Here is a 22,027-nt window from a genome sequence, read left to right on the forward strand (position 1 = left end):
AATTTATGTGGATCAAGATTAATTTTATGATGTTGTGTGTGATTTTTGGAGATTTTCCTCCTCTAAGGAAGTATTGAGATGGCAAAGTTAACATTCTGCTTTAGTTCCTCCTCACAAGATATGAGCAAGTCTCCCAAATAATCCTTTCTTGAAAGGCTCATGACCTAAATTAATTGAAGTTAATTACTAAATATTTTGTTTCATATTCTGAATTCAAGCATACCAATTTTATAAACATCACAATTATGAAAATACTTAATATTTATTATTCTGTTTTAAATCTAATTAAAATTTTAAATTTACATTTGTTGACTCAAAAGAGATATAGTTCCTAAAGTTATTCTAAACACTCTCTTACTATTCATATTAACTGTCAGCTTTGAGCATAAAATTAATAGCTTTTATATTCATCCTTTATTTATACAACATTTTGTTTGTGTGATAATAAACATTTATTTATATGCCAATAATATTTTAACAGAGGAAGCATATATTTCACTCCAGTTATATCTGTAATACTTTACTATTTTTGGAAAAATAATTTATATGGTGTCACCTACACAATCATTGATCATGACAAATTGAGGCATGCCAGAAATGACATCAAGGTAGGGGTGTTGGTTACTAGGCTGAGACCAAAGCCAGAACATACATTTGACTAAATATTGGGACAAAAGCCACCCTTGGTTGCATTTCCAGCTAGGGAATGAGATTAGGGCTGAAATTGACCTTACTGGATAGAAAATGTGTTCTGAAACTACCTGGTATTGCTGTAGTTAAAGCATATTTTTATTCTTTGTGTTTCTGTTACGAATGGGGAGATAGTTATGAAAGTAGCAATGTACACATAGTTGATGTTCAATACATAGTTAAGTAATAATGTCCTGTGATGGACATCTCATCTTTTTGGGGAAATTATCTTTTCTCCTCCTCCTTTCTTTGACCTTATTTAGATTTGATGAAAATCACATTTAAATTTTCAGGGTATTTACTCCATATGGAATGGAGAATAGTATAAAACAGAGGTTAGCAAATTTTTTTGAAAAGGGACACATAGTAAAATATTTCTGGCTTTGCGGATAATTTATGGTCTCTGTCACAACTACTATGCTCTGCAGTTGCACGTACAAAACAGCCACGGACAATATATAAATGAATGAATATGACTTTTTTCCATAAAACTTTATTTGCAAAAACAGTGGTGGGCCAGATTTGGCCTATGGGTTGTTCTGCTTACCTTTGGCATAAAGTATATCCTCAAGAAACATTGCCGCATTCTTGTGGAAAGTAACTTAACTTTGTTAACATGATGTCAGCTTAAAGTTACTAGGGATTTGGATGGTCCAGTAAGTTGCCCAGCTCGTCCTGTCCTACCCCTGATTGTCTAGAATGCAGTTTAACTGCTTAGAGATAGAAAAGTTGGCTTATTTATTTCCTTTAGAGGTGAAGACTTCATGTACTTATTAGTGAATTTTTAAATTCCGGTGTCTGGAAGAAAACCTTTTTCAGCTTTTAAAAGGTAACAGCGTAGTAGCCAACCCTCTGGTAACCAAATCAAAAAGGAAAATCAAGAGCTTTTTTCATTGACGAGTGTGGCTAGCATTAATGTAAAAATGTATATGTATAAAACCTTGTGTTTCAATTCCCTTAAACTCTTGGAATATGTATTGTTTCTGTTTTGTAGATTAAGACTAGGATATAGAAGAGCTACTACTATTAAATATGAAGTAGAATATAGTGACACATACCTTATGTATTTGGAGGTCACATGGTTGGCAACCTCAGTTATCTAAAACGTGTCTTAGCACCAGGGAGAAAGACTTGACCAATTAGAATAAATGTCTGAAGTGATACACTAAAGATTATACATTTTGCTAAAGGAGGATTTCTTAGATTATTACAACCTGTTCCCTCGTCTTAAAATTAGTCCAGTGAGTGTACCACACAGCAGGTCTGAAACAGCAAATTTGAGCTGGTTTCAGGGTTGTTAGAATAGTAGCACGAGCTGGATGTGGTGGCTTATGCCTATAATCTCAGCTACTCAGGAGGCTGAGGTGGGAGGATCGCTTGAGGTCAGGATTTCGAGATCAGCTTGGATAACATAGTGAGACCTCATCTCTTAAAAATATTTGAAAAATAAAAATTAGCCAAGCCTGATAGTTCAAACCTATAATCCAAGCTACTTGTGAGACTGAGGCAGAAGGATCGCATGAAGTCAGGATTTTGAGACCAGCCTGCATTACACAGAGAGACTTCATCTCTTAAAAATATTTTAAAAAACCAAAAAACAAAAACCAGACCTGGATATGTTGATGCACATCTGTAGTCCCAACTACTTGGGAGGATAAGGTGAGAAGATTGCTGGAGCCCAGGAGTTGGGGGCTGCATTGACCTATGATTGTGCCACTGCACTGCAGCCTCGGTGACAGAACGAGATCCCATCTTTAAAAAAAAAAAAAAGAATAGTAGCAAAATGTTCTGGCTGACTACTTGACATTAAGGAGTGGACTGGAAAACTACAGTGTGGGTTTAAGAACTTTAAAACATTGTAGTTTGGTACCTTTTTTGTAAGGACCCTATTGTTTATAGTTTAGTATATTAATATAATCATTCCTCTAAGTATCAATAAAAGCTTGATTTTTAAATTTTTTTTTCTTCTTTTTAAGAAGTTAGGGTGGGTGTGGTGTCTCACACCTTAATCTCAGCACTTTGGGAGGCTGAAGAGGGAGGATTCCTTGAGACTAGGAGTTCAAGACCAGCCTGAGCAACATAACAAGACCCTGTCTCTACAAAAAATTAAAAAATTAGCCAGGTGTGCTGGTGTGCACTTGGGGTCCTAGCTACTCAGGAGGCTGAGGTGGAAGGCTCACTTAAGCCCAGGAAGTTAAGGCTGCAGTGAGCCATGATCACAGCACTGTGCTCCAGCCTAGGTGACAGAGGAAGACCCTGTCTCAAAAAAAAAAAAAAAAAAAGTAGTAGTTAGATAAATATATAGTATATTTTAGAAAGGTTTTATTTTACAACTGAACAATTTAAAAGTGCCTTGTCACCAAAAGAGAGTGACAAATTTTTCCATTACCTGAAAAATTGACTTGGGTAATAGCTTATTCCCAGATACTTTAGGACTTCTGATGCTCCTTTATCCTTCAAATTCTTCTGTCTATGGTTATTGTTACCTTTGGGCAGCAATGATTTTAGAAGTTGGGTTAGGTCAAAAGACATTCATTTTTCTTTCTTTCTTTGTTATTTGTTTGGGCTTCTGTTTTCCCTAGTAAAGATCTTTTCCATTCAGTATTGGGTAGCACTCTCTTTCCCAGAGGAATCGAGTTAGATAGAATTTTGTATTGTTCCTGCACTTCCTTGTTCTCAAATACTGAGCATCACTGCCCCACTGAACTTGTCATCCCCTGCACCTAACTCCTTCTTGAGAGAAGACTGTGGCAAAGTCACATGGGACACTACGCTTCCTCAGTGGTAAGAACCAAACCAATAGACCTGCCAAATCTGTACTTTGCTCTGTATGTAAACAGGCCGGTTTTGTGTGGGGCCAGCTTCTTTCCAGGCCCTGTTTGGGACTCCAGACATTGACAGCATTTGAAAGGGATGTCTGGCTTTTGGAGCATCCAGCTTGTTTAAATTCCTTTTGGAAGCCATTGTCGCCCATCTCTGTCCAGATTTAAAAATCAGTCACTTTTTCATTTCAAATATAAAGTTTGATTTTTTTATTGAAGGAAGTGTCTCCTGAGCCTATTACATGCATCACAGAAGGTTTTAGTCTGTTCTGATTGTGGTGTTGCTCATTGTTTTGTGTTAACTTAAAATCCTAGAATTTTTGGTCCAAACCTGATTAGCCATAGAGAGTTAATATGTAAGACTGATGGCTCTTTTTCTCTCTTTATTACCAGAAACTGGTTGCTCAGATGAAGCAGGATCCACAGGTAAACTATTTTTATTCATGTAATTGTTAAATTTAAAAATAATTTAAAATAAAATCACCATAAAATACTTAAATATAGATGGTACTTAACTTTTAAGAATTACTTCATTTCTAATAGCAATTATTTTTAATACATTGATCTTCAGGTTTTAAGGGTTTAGAAAAATTCATTCTATTTTAATATAGCTATTATTTCATTTTTGTTACTATTATTTTGGTTTTATATTAATTGGTTTGAGTATTTTGGAGAAAGATATTAAGTTAATACTCATCATATAGCTTAAATTCATTTCCATAAACCCACTTATTTAAAATCAGAGTTTTTGAGGCTTTCTGTCATAATATTGGTGATCATGTAACAGAATTGTCTTAACCTGAAGAATCTGAGGTGGGCAGGGCAGTAACTTGTTGGACAGCATTGTGGGTGATCTCATTGGAGAAGCCTTATGTCAAATACACTAATAAAAAAGTCCACATGGAGTAAACCAAATTCAATAGATGGGGAGGATGTGTTCCCTAACCCTGACAGAAGACCAAGCAGGGTAAATTGAAATAATTGTATGTGAGACAAATCAAGTAAAAGCAGTCTCTCATTGGGGTGGTGTTCAGTCTGCTAGTAGGCTGTCCTGCTACATTAAGCATTTGAAAACTTTAATTTTGGAATTTTTTGCCTACTTTAGTAAAAGGCAATCATGCTCAGTGTATCTCATCTAAAATAGTATTCTTTTTTTGATTCCTAGAATTTTAGAACTGAGAAAATGCCCTGGTAGTCAGTGTGTTAATTTGAATGATGTAGTGTTAAGGCAGTTGCAGTACTGACAGCTTTTCAGATCTAGGCTAAAATAACAAATGTACTTTGCTAAATAAGGGAGAGGGCAAGTGGGGAAAAACCTCTTATCTTTGTTGATAATGCTGTAAAGCATGTAGTGTATGCATACTTATAACCTCCATTTTCCTACTTTTGTGTGATTAGTGGAGCTTTGGGTTTTCTGTTAATGGATACTTTCTATGAAGAATAAGAATATTTTAGTGGACAGGTACTCTTACAGTGTAAGATGCTCAAATATAAAACTTCGTGTAATTTAAAACAGTTGCAGAGGAGCTGCTCCTGTTTCGGTGAGAGGAGCCTATATTTAGGATCTGTGCATTAGGTGATGGTATTATGGCTACAGTGTAATGCATGACAGATTTGATTGGCTGAATGCTTCAGGTTGCTTCATCATTTGTAATGCAGTATGCATAGTCTTCCTGCTACTATTCTGTTAACAAATGAACTATCTTTCTCACAGATATTTTTTCTTTCCAATCAGAATGCTGACTTAAAGAAACAGCTTCATGAACTCCAAGCCAAAATCACAGCTTTGAGTGAGAAACAGGTAGGGGAAAAGGGGAGGGGGGCATATTTTTAACATTGTGTTCTAAAGATATGTCTGCTCGAGGCTTCTAAGAGAACTGCTATTTTTCCTCATGTGTGAAAATAAGTGTGGGCAGCCAGACTTGGTTTTAATTTTGTTTGAGCTCTGTTTATCTATTTTTATTTTTGGTTGAAATCAGTCTCTAGAGTATCCCATGGGTATATGTTACTGGCAAATACCTAAAAGCAATGTGGCAGGCTGCCGTTAACTGTGTTAATTAAACTCTATAGTTTACCCATAGGGGATGGGGTAAAGGCAGTTAGTGAGAATAGGTGATAGAGAATCTTGTAGGTGCTGAATGTACCTTGTTACCTGTCTTAAAGCCTTGAGCTGACATTTAACTTACTGTGGAGAGAATTTTCTTGTAAGTAGATTGCTCTAAATGTAGGTCTCCCATTCTAAGTATGGTCATGCCTTTATGTTAATCTCGATTAGATATTGACCTACTATTACGTGAAAAAACTTTAGACTTATTCTATATAGGGCAGGGCAGGAGAAGAACATCTTGCTTTTTTCCAAGGACACCAGGAAAATATTCTTTGGAATTTTTTGTATGATGACCTCCACTTTACCAATTCAGGCAGTGCCTGCCACCAGGTGGAGTGTGGCAATTGATAGAGCTATAAGTGAATGTTTATGGTAATCCCATGAAGCATTTGTTTTCTTGTTTCTTCCCCACCACTCTCCCTCTGGTTAGAAAGAGTGATTTTCTGTCTTGGAGGAGGTGAATGTATTAATCAAAAGAATAAGGTGATTTGCAGTTGATATTTCATGCCAGTGACATTTTATTGAAGATTTTTGACTAAATAGTTCTAAATAACTGATTTTTATGTTGTTATTTGATGTTATTTAGTGAAATAATAACGAGAATAATTTATTCCTGGAGATTTTTTATTGTGTTTCTATTGTGGTTTCATTTAACTGAGGGGAGAAATAAACTTTGAGAACTAAGTGGAAGAGATATGAATCATTAATGTTTCAGAATAGAATCATCTTCCAAGCTGAGTGAACAACTGCTTTATATTCTTCCCTCCTATTCTTATGCGTCCCCATCTTGTCTTCTCCACAGACAGGAGGTATTTTAGATTAGGGAATTGCCAAACTAAAATTGGGAGGAGGTGGGATGGTGGAGAACAATTTGTAAGAAAAAATATAAACAGAGTTGGTTAGTATGTATTTGGCTCTGAATGTGATTCAGTTCTCTAAAGTCAACATGATGTGTGTTAGTGAAAGTGTTCTAGCTTTAGAATTCTGTTAGCACTGAGCCTCCTTATAGTTTCAGGGTTAGTTTGACAAGACGCCAATGAATGACTCACATTTGCTGAAAAATTCACGTGTTCCAGCAGGGAAAGAAGGTGAGAACTGATTAGTGGAGTAGGGGTTGGGGGATGCTATTGCAAAGTTAAGGTAACTTAAGACTGCATTTGGGGAAAGTGGGACAATTGTTAGAAATCTACATCTACTCGAAATTTTTGTTTGTGAGAACTGACATAGATTTGGTTTATTCTGTAACTTTTTATTCTTTAATCTTTTTTCTGTTAGGGACCTTACTGAATAGAAAATTGCAACTATCTATGTTAAGACATTTCATCAAGTGGCAAGCTCTAATTGTTCTCTGAACTAAGTTTGCATTTCAGAAATTGGAATTTTAAAAAATGTCTAACATCAGGAAAACTTTAGGTATACAAAGTAAATAAAACTAGAGTTAGAAACTGAAATCCAGTCCTGCAATTTTTATATTTCCTTAACTGTTAAAACAACCTTCTTGATGGAACAGAAAAATATCATTTTTAGGTAGGCTGATACTTGAAGGACGCACAGCTGTAAAGTTCAAAAGCTCATCCCTCCTCAGACTTACTTTCAACATGTGATATTACTGTTTAGTTTAGAATAGTTTTATTGGCCAGGCGTGGTGGCTCATGCCTGTAATCCCAGCACTTTGGGAGGCCAAGGCGGGTGGATTTCCTGAGGTCAGAGGTTCGAGACCAGCCTCGCCAATGTGGTGAAACCCCGTCTCTACTAAAAATACAAAAATTAACCGGGGGTAGTGGTGCACACAAGTAGTCCCAGCTACTTGGGAGGCTGAGACAGGAGAATTGCTTGAACCCAGGAGGCAGAGGTTGCAGTGAGCCAAGACCGTGCCACTGTACTCCAGCCTGGGTGACAGAGCGAGACTCTGTCTCAAAAAAATAAAAGTTTTATTTTAGAACAGTTTCCTGATGCTATATGCCCTTTTTGCCCCCCGCTCAAAAGAGCCACTTATCCTCTGGCAGAACCTAACCAATTTTCCTTCCACTTTAATAACTAAAATCTGAATTACCTTATCCATATGACTAATATGTTAACATTAATTTTTTTGTTAGAAAAATTTTAAATACAGAAAAATTTGGACAATAATGGCATATTTCACACTTAACTCTTTGTCGTTTTTGCTTCCATTCTTTTTCTTTGTGCATTTTTCTGTAATCATTTTTTCAATATTTATTAGAATACTTTAATTATACAAATTATGGACTCATATATTCTCTTCTTTTATTAAAAGTTGCATCTGACCTCCAAAGTCATGAGCAAAAAAAAAGAGAAAGACCATTGCAGATAGTCACTATTTCTTGCAGTAGACACTAGTTCTTATTCACTGTTGCCACTTCAATCTTTGATACTTACTCAGTTTCTTCCTTAAAACTGTATAATCATATGCTCCATTTGGGAAAATACAGCCTTTAGTGAGCATCCTTCATGGCTAAAACTCAGTGAATTTCACTGAATTCTTGGTTGGAAGGTTCTAGTGCTTTTAAACTGTAACTTGAGATTTCTGGAAGAAACTCTGGCAGATTTCTAAATCAGCTTCTTGACCTGCTTTCAATTTGTGGCAGACAGTTTTAACTCAGAAAATCCCTGACTTGATTGGCTAAATAAATTATATGTTATATAGCCATTAAGATCATGGTTTTGGAAAGTATTTTAATGATACAGGAATGTGCTCTGAAATAATAAGTGAGAGAGTATACACAACTTTATGTGCATTATAGTCCCATTTTTATGTTTATTTTGTGTATATATGTATGTGGGTGTGTAAATGTATGTAAAAACAGTGTCAGTATAAGATATTGGAAGGTGGTTAAGTTTACAGGTGATTTATTTTTTCTGTATACTCTTAGTATATTTTCTAAATGCTCCACAATAAATATGTTTCACTTTTAGAATCATAAATAGATGAGAAAGATGAGGTAAAAAAATTTTTAACATCAAGCTCTTGTCTGTTTCAAGCATAGTTCACATTTTAAAATCTAATGACATTCTTCTCATGGTATTAAATACATGAACCACTTTAGTCAGAGAATCCAACTTTTTTTTTTTTTTTTTCGAGACAGGGTCTTGCTCTGTCAGCCAGGCTGGAGTGCAGTGTCGCAATCTTGGCTCACTGTAAACTCCACCTCCTGAGTTCATGCCATTCTTCCACCTCAGCCTTCCAAGTAGCTGGGACTACAGGTGCCCACCACCACACCTGGGCAATTTTTTGTATTTTTAGTAGAGACCGGGTTTCACCGTGTTAGCCACGATGGTCTAGATCTCCTGACCTTGTGATCCGCCCACCTTGGCCTCCCAAAGTGCTGGGATTACAGGTGTGAAGTAATGCTGAAGTATGGAAGCAACTATTAATTTCTTTAACAGGATTCACTGTTATTCTCACTCCCCACACCCTTATTTTTTGATAGGCTATGTGGTCTTTTATGGAGATATTCCGATATGGAGCCAAAGTGCTTAGTTGCTCTAGTTCTGTGCTTTCATTTTAATTCCTTATAGAGGCAATCTTAACATCCCAAAGTTTGTTGCTTGTTACTGTGGTGCTTCAGGGTTAAGCCTTCATGGTTGCAGCTTTGGTTTCCCCCACCTGAACAGTTTGCTATCCTGTCTCCTTTTACCTGGTGGCCTCCTAAGTGAGGTTTCATGTCATAGCTTAAATGTCATTTCCTCAGAGGAGCTATCCCTGACACTCCTTCCTCTAGTCAAAATCAACTGTTTCTGTTATCTCTCATTGAACCATACTTTCCCTTCATAGTTATTCTATTTAGGATTATGTTCAGTTGTGAGTGACTGAAAACCCAAAATGAAAATGATGTAAACAGAGAAAACTTAATTTCTCTCTCATCTAAAAGTTCTGTAGGTCCCCCTAGGGCTAGGACTGTGAAGAGTGGTTGCATGGTGTCAGGGAACCCAGGTTCCTCCTATTCTGTTGCTCTGCCATTCTCAGCATGCAGCTTTCACATCACAGTCCAAAATAGCTGCTCCATCTGGTAAGAAGGGGGAGAAGCAACAAAGAGCAAGCCCTTTATTTTTTAAGGATGTTTTCTTTTTTTTTTTTTTTTTTGAGACGGAGTCTCACTCTGTCGCCCAGGCTGGAGTGCAGTGGCCGGATCTCAGCTCACTGCAAGCTCCGCCTCCCGGGTTTATGCCGTTCTCTCTCCTCAGCCTCCCGAGTAGCTGGGACTACAGGCGCCCGCCATCTCGCCCGGCTAATTTTTTGTATTTTTTTAGTAGAGACGTGGTTTCACCGTGTTAGCCAGGATGGTCTCGATCTCCTGACCTCGTGATCCGCCCGTCTCGGCCTCCCAAAGTGCTGGGATTACAGGCTTGAGCCACTGCGCCCGGCCAAGGATGTTTTCTAGAAGTTGCATGCACCACTTCCAGTTAGATCCCATGGGCCTGAACTTAGTCATATGGCCCCCGCTAGGAGCAAGGAAGTCTGGAAAATGTAGGTAGTTTATTGCTTGTGGTCGTGGCCAGATAAAATTCAAGGACTGTTACTGAGTAAGAATTGGGAAATAGCTACTGGGAATAATTAGCATTTTCTATTACAGTAGCATATCTGTATCTGTAGTATTACTGTTTTTTAAATATCTATCTTCCTCATTAGATTGTTAGTTTCAGGAAGGCGGGGAACATGTTTGTTTTATTTGCTTTTTTATTCCTAGTATAATATTTAACATAGAATGATATTAACACAGAAGAGGCACTTATATTCTTTAAATGTATTATTTTATCCACCTGATCTTTTGCTCTGCTTATATCATAATTTTTTTATAGAACGGTGTGTCTTGCTTTTTATGCTTTTTAAACCTAACTTATGAAAATCTTCTCAGATTTTTGAGTGTTCTTTGAGAGCATGATTTTTAACAGCTTTAAATTTTAGTGTAATTTGCTATATCATGATTTTTAAAACTATTCTTCTCTTGATGATAGGGTATTTCCAGTTTTTTTGCTATTATCAATATTGCTTTGATAGATATACCCTTCTATATGAATGTGTGTTTCTCTCTGATTGTCTTAGGAGAAGTTCCTGGATGGGTGATGACTACGTGTATTGGTCACCTATTGCCCTAACAATTCTGCATCAGAAACTAGAGTTTTGTTGAGTGGCTTTCAGCACTGCCAGTACTTATACCTAACTGGTCAAAGATCTGATTATCTCTTTAAGAAAAATAAGCTTGATGAAGTAACTTACACTTTAATAATGTACCATATTGTTATAGGGCATTTTACCTAAGTGTTTATTTTCACACTGGGTCTGTAGGTCATCTGGGGTTCTCCTGATCTAGGCTGTACTTGGCCAGGCACCTCTGCTTCAGTTTGTGGGCTGACTGAACTTGCCTTCAGGCTGCAAGTTTAGTTAGGTCTACTCTAAATGTGTTCATTCTGAGGCCTTGCATGAAGGGACAGCAGCTACCTGGGGTGTATTCATTTCGTAGTTTACCTAAGAGCACAGGAAGCAGGCCAAACTACTAAAATACATTTTAAGACTCTGCTGGCATCAGGTTTGTTAACATCTCATTAGCCAAAAGAAGCCACATGGCCAAGCCTTGCAAAGTTATATGACAAAGGGTGTTGTGAATGTATAATTTTAAAACAGAGAGGATATGGAAATTGAAAACAATAATTCATCTACTGCACTTGGTCTAAAGGTATAAAAAAAAGCTTTTGCTACATAAAAAAAAAAAAAATTTTAACCAAATATCTCCAAATAACCCCCAGAAAAGGCTGTATCACATTAATAGCATATATTGAGAATAAGTGATTTTCCCCAGGAGATACTATCTGTCACAGGGGAAAAAAAACACTCTGCTAATTTGGAAGATGTACTGATTTGTATTTGATGCTCATCAGGAAGTATATTTTTCAAAGAATTTGCCGTTTGTCCATGGCACAAATCTATTACAGTATTCCATAGAATTATCTTTTGGTTTTAAATTTTGTTATTCTTTCACACCTTCTTCTATTTCTTTTTACTCCTTTTTAGAGAGATAGACCCTTCTGTAGTCATTGATTTTTTCTGCAAGTTTGCTTCTCTGACTCTGTTTAAAAATTACAGTTACCTGGCTGGGTGCGGTGGCTCACAGCTGTAATCTCAGCACTTTGGGAGGCTGAGGTAGGTGGGTCACCTGAGGTCAGGAGTTTGAGACCAGCCTGGCCAACATGACGAAACCCTGTCTCTACTAAAAATACAAAAATTAGCCGGGTGTGGTGGTGAGCACCTGTAGTCCCAGCTACTTAGGAGGCTGAGGCAGGAGAATTGCTTGAACCTCGGAGGCAGAGGCTGCAGAGAGCCAAGATGGTGCCACTGCACTCCAGTCTGGGCAACAGAGTGAGACTCGTCTCAAAAAAAAAAAAAATTATAGTCACCATTTCTTACAGATCTCTTCAACATAATACTGGATGAAATACTTTTCTGGGTTTAGTAAGTTCATCTTGCCATTTATGGAATCATTCTCAATTTTAAGTTTGAATATATTTTAATACGAGATTCTGAAGCTTTTGGGAAAGAAGTTTCTGTCCCTCCTATTGCTAGTTATGTTTCTGATGCATAGAACAATGTAATTTAAGCTAATTAGGTAACTGAAACAAAGGACTGGGTAGGGATGGGGGAACCAGAAGTTTGATTCTATTCCTGACTCTGTAATAGACTTGTTGATAGATTTTCATTATTGAATAACTTAATATGTCTTTTTCCATATTTGCGGAATGTTTGGATTATGCACTGAGGAGTTAATGCATGTGTATCCATTGAGTGCATGGAATTCTTTTGTAGGTGAGTTCTATTTAAAAGGAAATTATTGGCTGTAGTCATGGTGGTTAACTTCATCTCATATGTAACACTTTCATCTTACATGTAAAGTACTACTTTTCTAAGAAGCTTAGAACATTTCACATTTAACTCAATGACAAGTGTGTCATTGTAATACATAAACTGAGATGTGGACTTTGTGACTTCACCATTATCGTATAATTTATCAGTATCAGATTCAATACTAGAATCCAGATTGCTGTACTCTTCATTCAGTTTTATTTAGTAACTCTGTAAAGCTTTATCTATCAAATATTTTTTTGAAATAGGACATTAGGCAAAATAATTACTTTGCCTTTAGGCCTCATTACCTTGGAGTCAAATAAGTAAGTTAGATCCTATAGTCCTAGTGTTTGTTACCTGATATATGACTATCTCCAGCCTCTAATACCAGTTACCGTAAAATGTTATCCTCCGTGGCTCACAGCCAAACCAGTGTGTTTGGCGCATCACGTTGGAATTTAAAATTGTTGTCTTAGAAATCTTTTCACTGTGATGGAAACCTGACTTTATCCAGAGCTTAGGAATTTCCTAAGATTTAGTCTAGTTCATCCCTCCTGTGTAATATTTATGTGAAGCCATTGGTCCAATTGTTTGTTAAGTTTATTGCCACTTGTGTACATCAAAGGACATCAGCTCCTCCTTTTCATCAAATACAGGAAATGTAATATTTCAGGTTTCTGCTGGTGAAATCCTGTTGGCTTATATTCAGCCAAGATGAGATGAAGGAAAGGCTCAGAAATAACTGGCTACAAGTATGAAAGTTCTGAAGATCGAGAGGTTGTATATATGTGATGTGACTGTGGTTCCCAGTGCTGTATTATCTCCTCTCCTTTTTACCTGTCTTCTTGGAGTGTGATTGTCTCTGTTGCTGCTAGTTTTACCTAAGTGGTCAAAGATTTGACTGTCTCTTTAAGAAAGAGATGCTTGATTGAGTAACTTATACTTCAGTAACGTGCCACATTATTATAGGGCATTTTACCTGAGTATGGCAGAGGAAATCAAGTCAGTTGATGACTTGTACCAGATGCATCAATCTGCTGAGTTAAGGCAGAGCAATCTTCATGTGAGTTTATCCTAGTAACTTATTTTTGGTGCTGGCAAATTGAATGACTTTTAAAATTCAAATTGAATTTCTTAGCCCTTGTCATCAGGTGTTATATATCTTGACACTGGGCTACTAGAAAATACTGACTGGAATCTACTATATTTTTTTTTTCTACTTTGCTCATCTGTTGCTTAGCTGAGAGCAGTTGCTTCAAGCTATGAAAATAAAATCAAAGGCCAAGTTTGTGAAATTTTTTCAAGCCTGTGGTATCTGCCTTTTTTTTCTTTTGCATAGAACATATCTGTATTTCAGAATGTTTAGGGACTCTTCCACTCTTTAGAGAACGTTAATTTTTGAATGATAGGCAGTGTGAATAACAAATGGTTTTTAGGAGCCAATACAACTGACACCACCTCTCTACTATATCGTGTGCTTTCAAATAATGTGCTTATATATATATGTGCTTTCAAATAATCCATTCCCCCGTATTTATTCCCTTTTCTCTGGGATGTGTGCTTTCTAGACTTCTTTATCATTCCGAGAGTCTGAGTCATCTGTCTTATTCCACATGTATTTATTGAGAGTTTACTCTGGTGAAAGGCATGATACTAGGCCCTTGGAGGATGCAGAGAATGAAAATCTTGCAGTGTCACTTCCATGTGACTGGTTATGACCTACAAGGCATTCAAGCTCATTAGCATTGATACCTTTAACAGCTCATTCTCATACATACTCCATAAATTCCCTGCTGTCACCCTTACTTCCTGGGCTGTCTCGAGACTGTGCCTTCTTCACACATCCTCTTCTCTATACCTGGAATTTTCTTACCTCTTTACCTGGTTAATTCCTACATATACTTTGAAGACTCAGCTTAAGCAAGATCCTCTACAAGCTTTCATTGACTTCTTTCTACCTTCCAAGCAGAGTTAGACACTCGTCTTCTGTGTACTCATGGTACTTGGTACTTGTGCCTACTTTATTTGGCACTCATTGTGGTACTTATTTGCCCTCATCGAGTTGTATTGTAATTACTTGTAAGATCCTCACAGGCAAGGATTGTGTCTTGCTCACGTTTGTACCCCTCAAGGCTAGAATGGTAGGTTAGCAGCAAGTGTTTTTGAATGTTATTAATTCATTATGCCCTCAGAAAGCTGGTAAGGTGGCCAAAGATGTCCATACCAAAGATTCACCATCGAAAGAAAATTCCCATTTAAATGGTGCAATTCAGTTTTGTGGAGGGGGTGGAATATTCTCATTATTATTTCCTACTTCAGTGTTTCGGGAGAATTCAGTGCCATTATTAACTCTATTCCGATTCAGAGCAGCTTTATCTTAGTTTCAGAAAAGGACAGTTTTTATTAAGTGAAGTTGTATAAACTAGTAAACGAATCTGGGGCCACCAGTTTGAAAACTTGATACATCTAGAAACAAGTCTCTTCTGCAGTGTTGCTACATCGCTTACCTCAGAAAACCCTTCATTTTCTCACCCATGCCTGCCTCCCCATTGAATCTATACATACCTTATCCTCTGGACTTTTCAGATACTTGTCATGCTGTGTTGTTTCTTCAACCTGGGATGTTTTTACCTGTCTTTGCATAGTGCAAACTTAGGGTCACCTTATACCTTTCTTCTGGCAGACCCATTTACAGGACCGTATAGTACAGAAATCACCACAAAAGAAAATTTGAAAACAAATGTGATTGAATCAAGGTGCATTAGTAAGTAATACATAAGGTGCGTTAGTAAGAATACATTAGCTATATATGCATATTATAGAATAGTATGTAGCTGTTAAAAAAGAATGAGGTGCTTAACTGAATGGAAAGATGAGTAGAAAGTAAAAACAAAGCAAATTGTAAAACAGACATACAGTATAATTCAATATTAGTTTAAAATACAAAATACTAAAAAATGGTGTTTGTATTTATGCATTCATGGTCATTTATATTTGAAAATGCATGGGAAAAGGTCTAGATTATCTAGAATTATTTACACAGAACCATTCACAGTGATTGCTTCTAAGAAGTGAGGTTCAAGAGAGGTGGTCAAGAAAGCTGACACTTTTAACTTTATATATGCTTTTTAAATTTAAATTTATTTATTTTTATTTTGTTTTTTATTATTTTTAGAGGCAAGGTCTTACTCTGTCGCCCAAGCTGGAGTGCAGTGGTACAATCATAGCTCACTGGAGTTTAGAACTCCTGGGTTCAAGTAATCCTACCACCTGAGCCTCCTGAGTGGCTGGGGCTACAGGCATGCACCATCACGCCTGGCTAATTTATTTTTATGTTTTTAGAAACAGGTTCTCATTTTGTTGCCCAGGCTGGTCTTGAATTCCTGGCAAGTGATCCTTCTGACTCAGCCTCCCAAGTAACTGGGATTATAGATTCAAGCCACAATGGCTGGCTGAATTTTTTTTTTTATAAGGAACGCATATTAATTTTTTAAAACTGTTGAGGTATAACATAAATAAACATCTAATATATATTTATATGTATGCACATATGGCTCAAATATATTATTACACACTGAAACCACTAGGTAACTAATACCTATATCAGTAATCAGAATATCACTATCACAACAGAAATCCCTTTGTCCTCCCCCAGTTCACTACCTCCTCTGCCAGAGGAAATACCTTTGTTACTTCTAACATAGACTAATTTTGCCTATGTATCAAATAAAATAGAGCCTACTTTTTTCTCTCTGGCTTATTTTGTTCAACATGTTTATGAGACTACATCCCTTTCTTTTGAAGTTAAAAAAAACTTTTTACTTGGAAATAATTACAGATTCACAGGAAATTGTCTTTTAAAATTTTAAATCACTAAAGAAAAAAAGTTTGTCATCTCTTGGATGTGCCCACCCTAACATCTCATGGCATAGTCAGGTGCTTTCTCTTCTGTGAGCCAGGAGCTCCTGGCTCTGTGACTTTTGTGTAGCTCTTACCACATATCTTTAACTATTTGTTTGTGTGTCATTTCTTCTTCTCTAGATTGTAAGCCTCTGTGAACTGCAATCCCTTCACCCTTATACACCCGCTTTATACCCTAGTGCTTCACACACAGTGGTACTTAAACAACTTTTGTTAAAGAAAAGGAGTAAATTCTAGTCTTGGCTGTGCTAGTCACTGACAGACTTTGTGTCCATTGAATTTCTCTGAGCTGATTTCCTCAACTGTAATATAGACGTTATAATTGTATCTCTACAGATGCTTTTAGCTGTATGTAACTAAGGTAGTAAGTGAATTTATTGATTCAAATAAGGAGAATTTGCTAGAATTGCTCAGTTCAGCAGCTCAGCAACACTATCAGGACCCATATTCTGGTCATCTTTCTGCACTGCCACGCTCAGCATGTCGGCAAGCACTGCTCCTTGTCACAGGATGGCTGCTGTGGTCCCAGGCTTTACATCTTCACACACGAACATCCTGGGGCAAAAAAGGACCATTTCTTATTAAATATCTCTTTTTATGATTATGGAAAACTTTAATTAGAAGCCTTTCAACAGAACTTTGCATCTCATTGACCACAGTTCTGTCATTTGCCAATGCCTAGTTCCTGGCAAGAAGGAGGAGTCTAAGACTGATTTATGTCCTGGAGCTGGAGATTTTCTTCTCGAGCATTTGGAAGCTAGATACCTAAAATTGTTTTTTGTTATCAGGGAAGAGAAAGGGTGGAGAAGAATGGATATTGAAGAAAGTTAACAATGTCTGTCTCTGTAACACTTTCCTTTACTAATGTAAATTAAGGATAATGTATATCTAAAGATATATGCATGCTGAAATACCATGAAGTTATAATATATCATTAGTGCTTGATACTGGCTCTGTGGATTATTTTAGAAAAGTCTCCCTTTGCCACCCTAGCTAGCAGCCTGCTTTAGGGCAAGGAGTACAGAAGTAATTTTACTCTTTGCCAAAGCAATATATTATTAGAAGGGTAAATCTATTACAGAAAATAATGTAATTTATTTCAAATGTGAATTATAAATTTTTTAATTTTTTGATATTTAAAAATTATCTATAAACTATCATTATCGTTGTTGATATTAATATGGTGTTTTGGATTTTTCCTTTTTAAAATGTCGAATATGTTAAATGACAGGCCAAGTCATATATTCCTTCACTTCTTTTTTTCCCCAACAGATTAGGGTGAAGAACCAGACAGGAAAAAGAAGTTTACTCTTTAACTGATATCTTTTTATGGTAGCTGGTTAGATGAGAGGCTGTCCTGCAAAATTATGTTTTCAGAAGATATTTCTAAAAGTTGATTTACTCCAAGTTTAGGAAGCAAGTATTTGTGTGAATCAGCAGGGTTTAGTTAACCTCTCTCATCCTAACTCTATCTGAAAAGGAGAGAGGGATTCTTAGCTTCTGTCAGTGAAGCACCAAACATTCCTTCGCTCTGAGAAATGAGGCCCTAGAAATTTTCAACTAATGTGTTCAGTTGTCACCCTTTCTCCTACTCCCACCTCCATTGCCTTTTAAAAAACCTCTCCCACTTTGCCTAAACAAATTATATCATTTTGACCAAGAAGAATGCTAAAGATAGAGATCAGTTCTGAACTTAATTTTCCCTATGAGCAGTGAATGATTATTACTCATCTGGTTTTATCTAGTGCTTCTGTCGTGTAATATAGGAATTGGGGAAAAAATTAACAACTCCTTTCTTGTGGAGTGAAGAAGCACAAATGAACTTACCCTGAAAAGTTCTGTTACCTGAAGGAAAATAATTGAGTGAAATTGGAGGAGTGTGTTAATCGACAGAACTTGAAATTCGTTTTTCTGAGTATGTGATTTTATTTATTAGAGATTCTAGAAGTTTGCCTTAAATTTGAGACAAATTCACATATGATTTTGAGTTAATCCACCAGTGCCTTTTAATTGTAACATTTATAAACATCTGTCATAAAGACTGGTTTCTGCTTATCCTATGATGTGGGTTCATCAGATGAAACAGTATTTGCAGGTTATCAGAAGTGCTGCCCCTTAGCCTCATCAGCTCCTGCTAATAGCTGATAAAATTATATATAACTCTTTAAATTTCTAGTATTCCTTTTTACAGCTTCCCTTCCCCTAGCTCTTACTTGCTCAATTATATACTTTATGGGTAAAGTCGTTTTAGCTATTACTTTAGAGTATCCTTCTGAAGATAAATTGATTAGCTCTCCAAAAATGGAAAGACTAGTATGATTCTCTAGGGCAGGGATTGGTAAAATTATGGCTTGAACATGGGCCAAATATGTCCTGCCACCTGTAAAGTTATTAGAACACAACCACACTCTTTCCATTTACATATTCTCCATGACTGCTTTTGTGCCACAATGGCAGAGTTAAATAGTCTTAACAAAGACAGTATGGCTTTACAGTAGTTACTATCTGGTTATTTTTAGAAAGTTTACCAATCTTACTCTAGAGAAATTTAACCAGAGAGGCATTCAACTTAGAGATATGAGGCACTATGTAACAGCCTTGGGCAGGAGTGAGTGCTACACTGTATATAGACTGTGTGTATACTGAAAACAGGATATATGGTATATATGGAATAGTAAGAGCTCCTTCTCTTATAAACATGCCAGCTCCCCAGAGAATTCAATTCATTTTGAATACCTCATTTTTTTTAGCCACTTTTATTTTTGATTCTCTTTGTCTCTATTCCTCTCCCCACCTCTCTCTTATAGGTTTATTGAGGCATAATTAATGTAAAAAATGATACACCTTGAAAGAGTCTAATTTTTGATAGTGTGAAACCATCATCATGATCAAGATGAGCATATGCATCACCTCTGAAGTGTTCTTGGTCGTCTCACTCGTCCTTCTCTCAATCCAGTCCCCAGGCAAACACTGGTCTGCTTTTTGTAACCCAGTTTTTAGCTGTTACAAATAACATTAATTTGAGCATTCATGTCCAAGTCTTTGTGTGGAGATCTGCTTTCATTTCTCTTCAATAAATGCCTTAGTGTGTCTGGGTTGTATAGTAGGTGTGTTTTTAACTTTTTAAGAAACTGCCAATATGTTTTCCAAAGTGGTTGTACTATTTTACATTCCTTCCAGTAGTGTATGAGAGTTCTAGCTGCTCCACATTCTTAGCGCTTCAATCTTAAATATGAACATAGCCAAGAATCACTGGATATTTAAGGGAAGCCGCTAATGTGCAAGTCAGAGCAGGCCAAGAGAATTGGAAGGGATAGTAAGAGAAGATATTGCATCAGTGAAACAAGGAGAGGATGCTAGAAATAAAGGAACAATTAGAAAACAAGAACAATTCTTGATTAACAACAACAACAAAAAAAGGTTGGAAAACAAAATTGGAGCTGTCTCTCAGTAAATAGATGAAAGAGACAAAGAGGGGGATAGACAGCAGAATAGAGAAAAATTTTGATAGGGTCACCCAGAAAGTCGCATGCCTGGCTAATAAAAGTTCTGAGACAAGGGAACAGAGAAAATGGAGAAGAGAAAACCATCTAATAACTAATATAAGGAAATGTCCCACAACCGAAGGGCATATAATTCCAGATTAATAGAATCCACTGAGTGCCTAAAACAGTGAATGAAAAAAACCTCATACCAAGACACAACATGGTGAAACTTTAGCAAAATAAGAATAAAAGATCCTAAAAGTTTCCTCAGAGGGGGGCGGAAAAGAAAACAAAAAACATTTGGGAACAGGGATTGGGAATCAGATGGCATCAGACTTCTCAGCAGCAACAAAGACAGTTAGCGGTCATTGGAATGATGCTTTACAAATTCTGAAAAGTAGTGATTTCCAGTGTAGAATTCTGTACCCAACCCATCTCTTGATCAAGTCTGGGGATAGAATAGACATTTTAAGATACGCAGGGTCACAAAACTTACCTCCCATACATCTTTTTTGAGGGAGCTATTGGAGGAAGTTCTCCATCAAACAAGAAAGTGAACCAATAAAGATGAAGGCATTGATTCCGAAAACAGGGATTTCAGTATCAAAGAAAATCCCATTTGATGAAGGGAAAAACTTAGATAATTGTTGTACAACAGGTTTAGAAAACAGCCGGTTTAGGTTGAACAGGAGGATAGAAGACTTAGAAGAAACAAAGCTAAGAAAGTGGACCAATATATCATACAATGTGTTTTGAGCCATTATTGAGAGATATGTTATAGTTTCTTTGGAAAGCATGGGAAAGAATTAATTGTAGAATTATAGAAAACCAAGCGGATGACAAAGCAAGTCAATTTTAAGTTCCAGGAATAGCAAAATGTTGTATAAGAAGTATAGGTGTCTCACCAATTAATTAATGTTATTTATATAACAATACAAGCCTTAAATATGGATTTAATCATTAAAATGGCCATGCTATCCAAAGCAATCTACAGATTCAATGCTATTCCTATTAAACGACCATTAAGGTTCTTCACAGAACTAGAGAAAACTGTTTTAAGATTCATATGGGATCAAAACAGAACCTGAATAGCCAAGGCAATTCTTAGCCAAAAGAACAAAGCTGGTGGAGGCATCATGCTAACTGACTTCAAACTATACTACAGGGTCACAGTGACCAAAACAGCATGGTACTGGTACAGAAACAGCATAGACTAATAGAACAGAATACAGAACCCAGAAATAAGACTACACACCTACAGCTACCTGATCTTCGACAAACCTGACAAAAACAAGCAATGGGGATGGAATTCCCTATTCAGTAAGTGGTGCTGGGATAGCTGGCTAGCCATATGCAGAAAATTAAAACTATAGCCCTTCCTTATATCATATACAAAAATGAACTCAAGGTAGATTAAAGACTTAAATGTAAAACCCAAAACTATAAAAGCCCTGGTAGATAACCTCAGCAATACCATTCAGGACATAAGCATTGGCACAGATTTCACGATGAAGATGCCAAAAGCAATTGGGCAAAAATTGACAAATGGGATCCAGATAAACTAAAGAGCTTCTGCACAGCAAAAGAAACTATCAACAGAGTAAACAGACAGCCTACAGAATGGGAGAAAATGTTTGCACACTATGCATCTGACAAAGGTCTAATATCCAGCATCTATATGGAACTTAAACAAATTTACAAGAAAAAAACAGCCCCGTAGGCAAAGGACATGAACAGACACTTTTCAAAAGAAGACATGCATGTGGCCAACAATCATATGAAAAAAAGCTCAACATCACTGATCTTTAGAGAAGTGCACATCAGAACCACAATGAGTGGTTGCATCTACTTAGAAATAGTCTCTTTTAATATCAATGAATTCTTAAGTAAAAAATATTACTTTATATAGTATAACATAATTTTATATGAGTATGTGCTAAGATTACAACTTGTGGTTTCTTGCCTTTTTTTCTTTCTTAGAGCTGTAGGAGGAGACTAGAATATTGGCAGTAGGAGTTGAAATCCATCATTTCTTTAAACATTTGTTTTTCAAAAGTTTATAAAAGTAATTCATGGTTGGGGTGTAGTGGCTTACACCTGTAATCTCAGCATTTTGGTAGGCTGAGATGGGAGGATTGCTTGAGGC

General features: G+C 36.6%; 1 protein-coding gene across 24 annotated transcripts in view; it reads left to right on the top strand.

The window, feature by feature from the left end:
* PHF21A (PHD finger protein 21A) overlaps positions 1 to 22,027 on the top strand; it is a 197,798-nt gene that overhangs the window by 39,658 nt on the left and 136,113 nt on the right. For all 24 annotated transcript variants that reach the window (XM_033204622.1, XM_033204610.1, XM_033204619.1 and 21 more), the window contains 2 exons: positions 3,906 to 3,938; positions 5,248 to 5,313. In XM_033204622.1, the coding sequence (XP_033060513.1) occupies positions 3,906 to 3,938; positions 5,248 to 5,313 (99 nt within the window). The remainder of the gene's footprint in view (positions 1 to 3,905; positions 3,939 to 5,247; positions 5,314 to 22,027) is intronic.

Source organism: Trachypithecus francoisi, unplaced genomic scaffold (assembly GCF_009764315.1).
Source record: "Trachypithecus francoisi isolate TF-2019V2 unplaced genomic scaffold, Tfra_2.0 Lachesis_group8, whole genome shotgun sequence".
In the NCBI taxonomy this organism is placed as follows: domain Eukaryota; kingdom Metazoa; phylum Chordata; class Mammalia; order Primates; family Cercopithecidae; genus Trachypithecus; species Trachypithecus francoisi.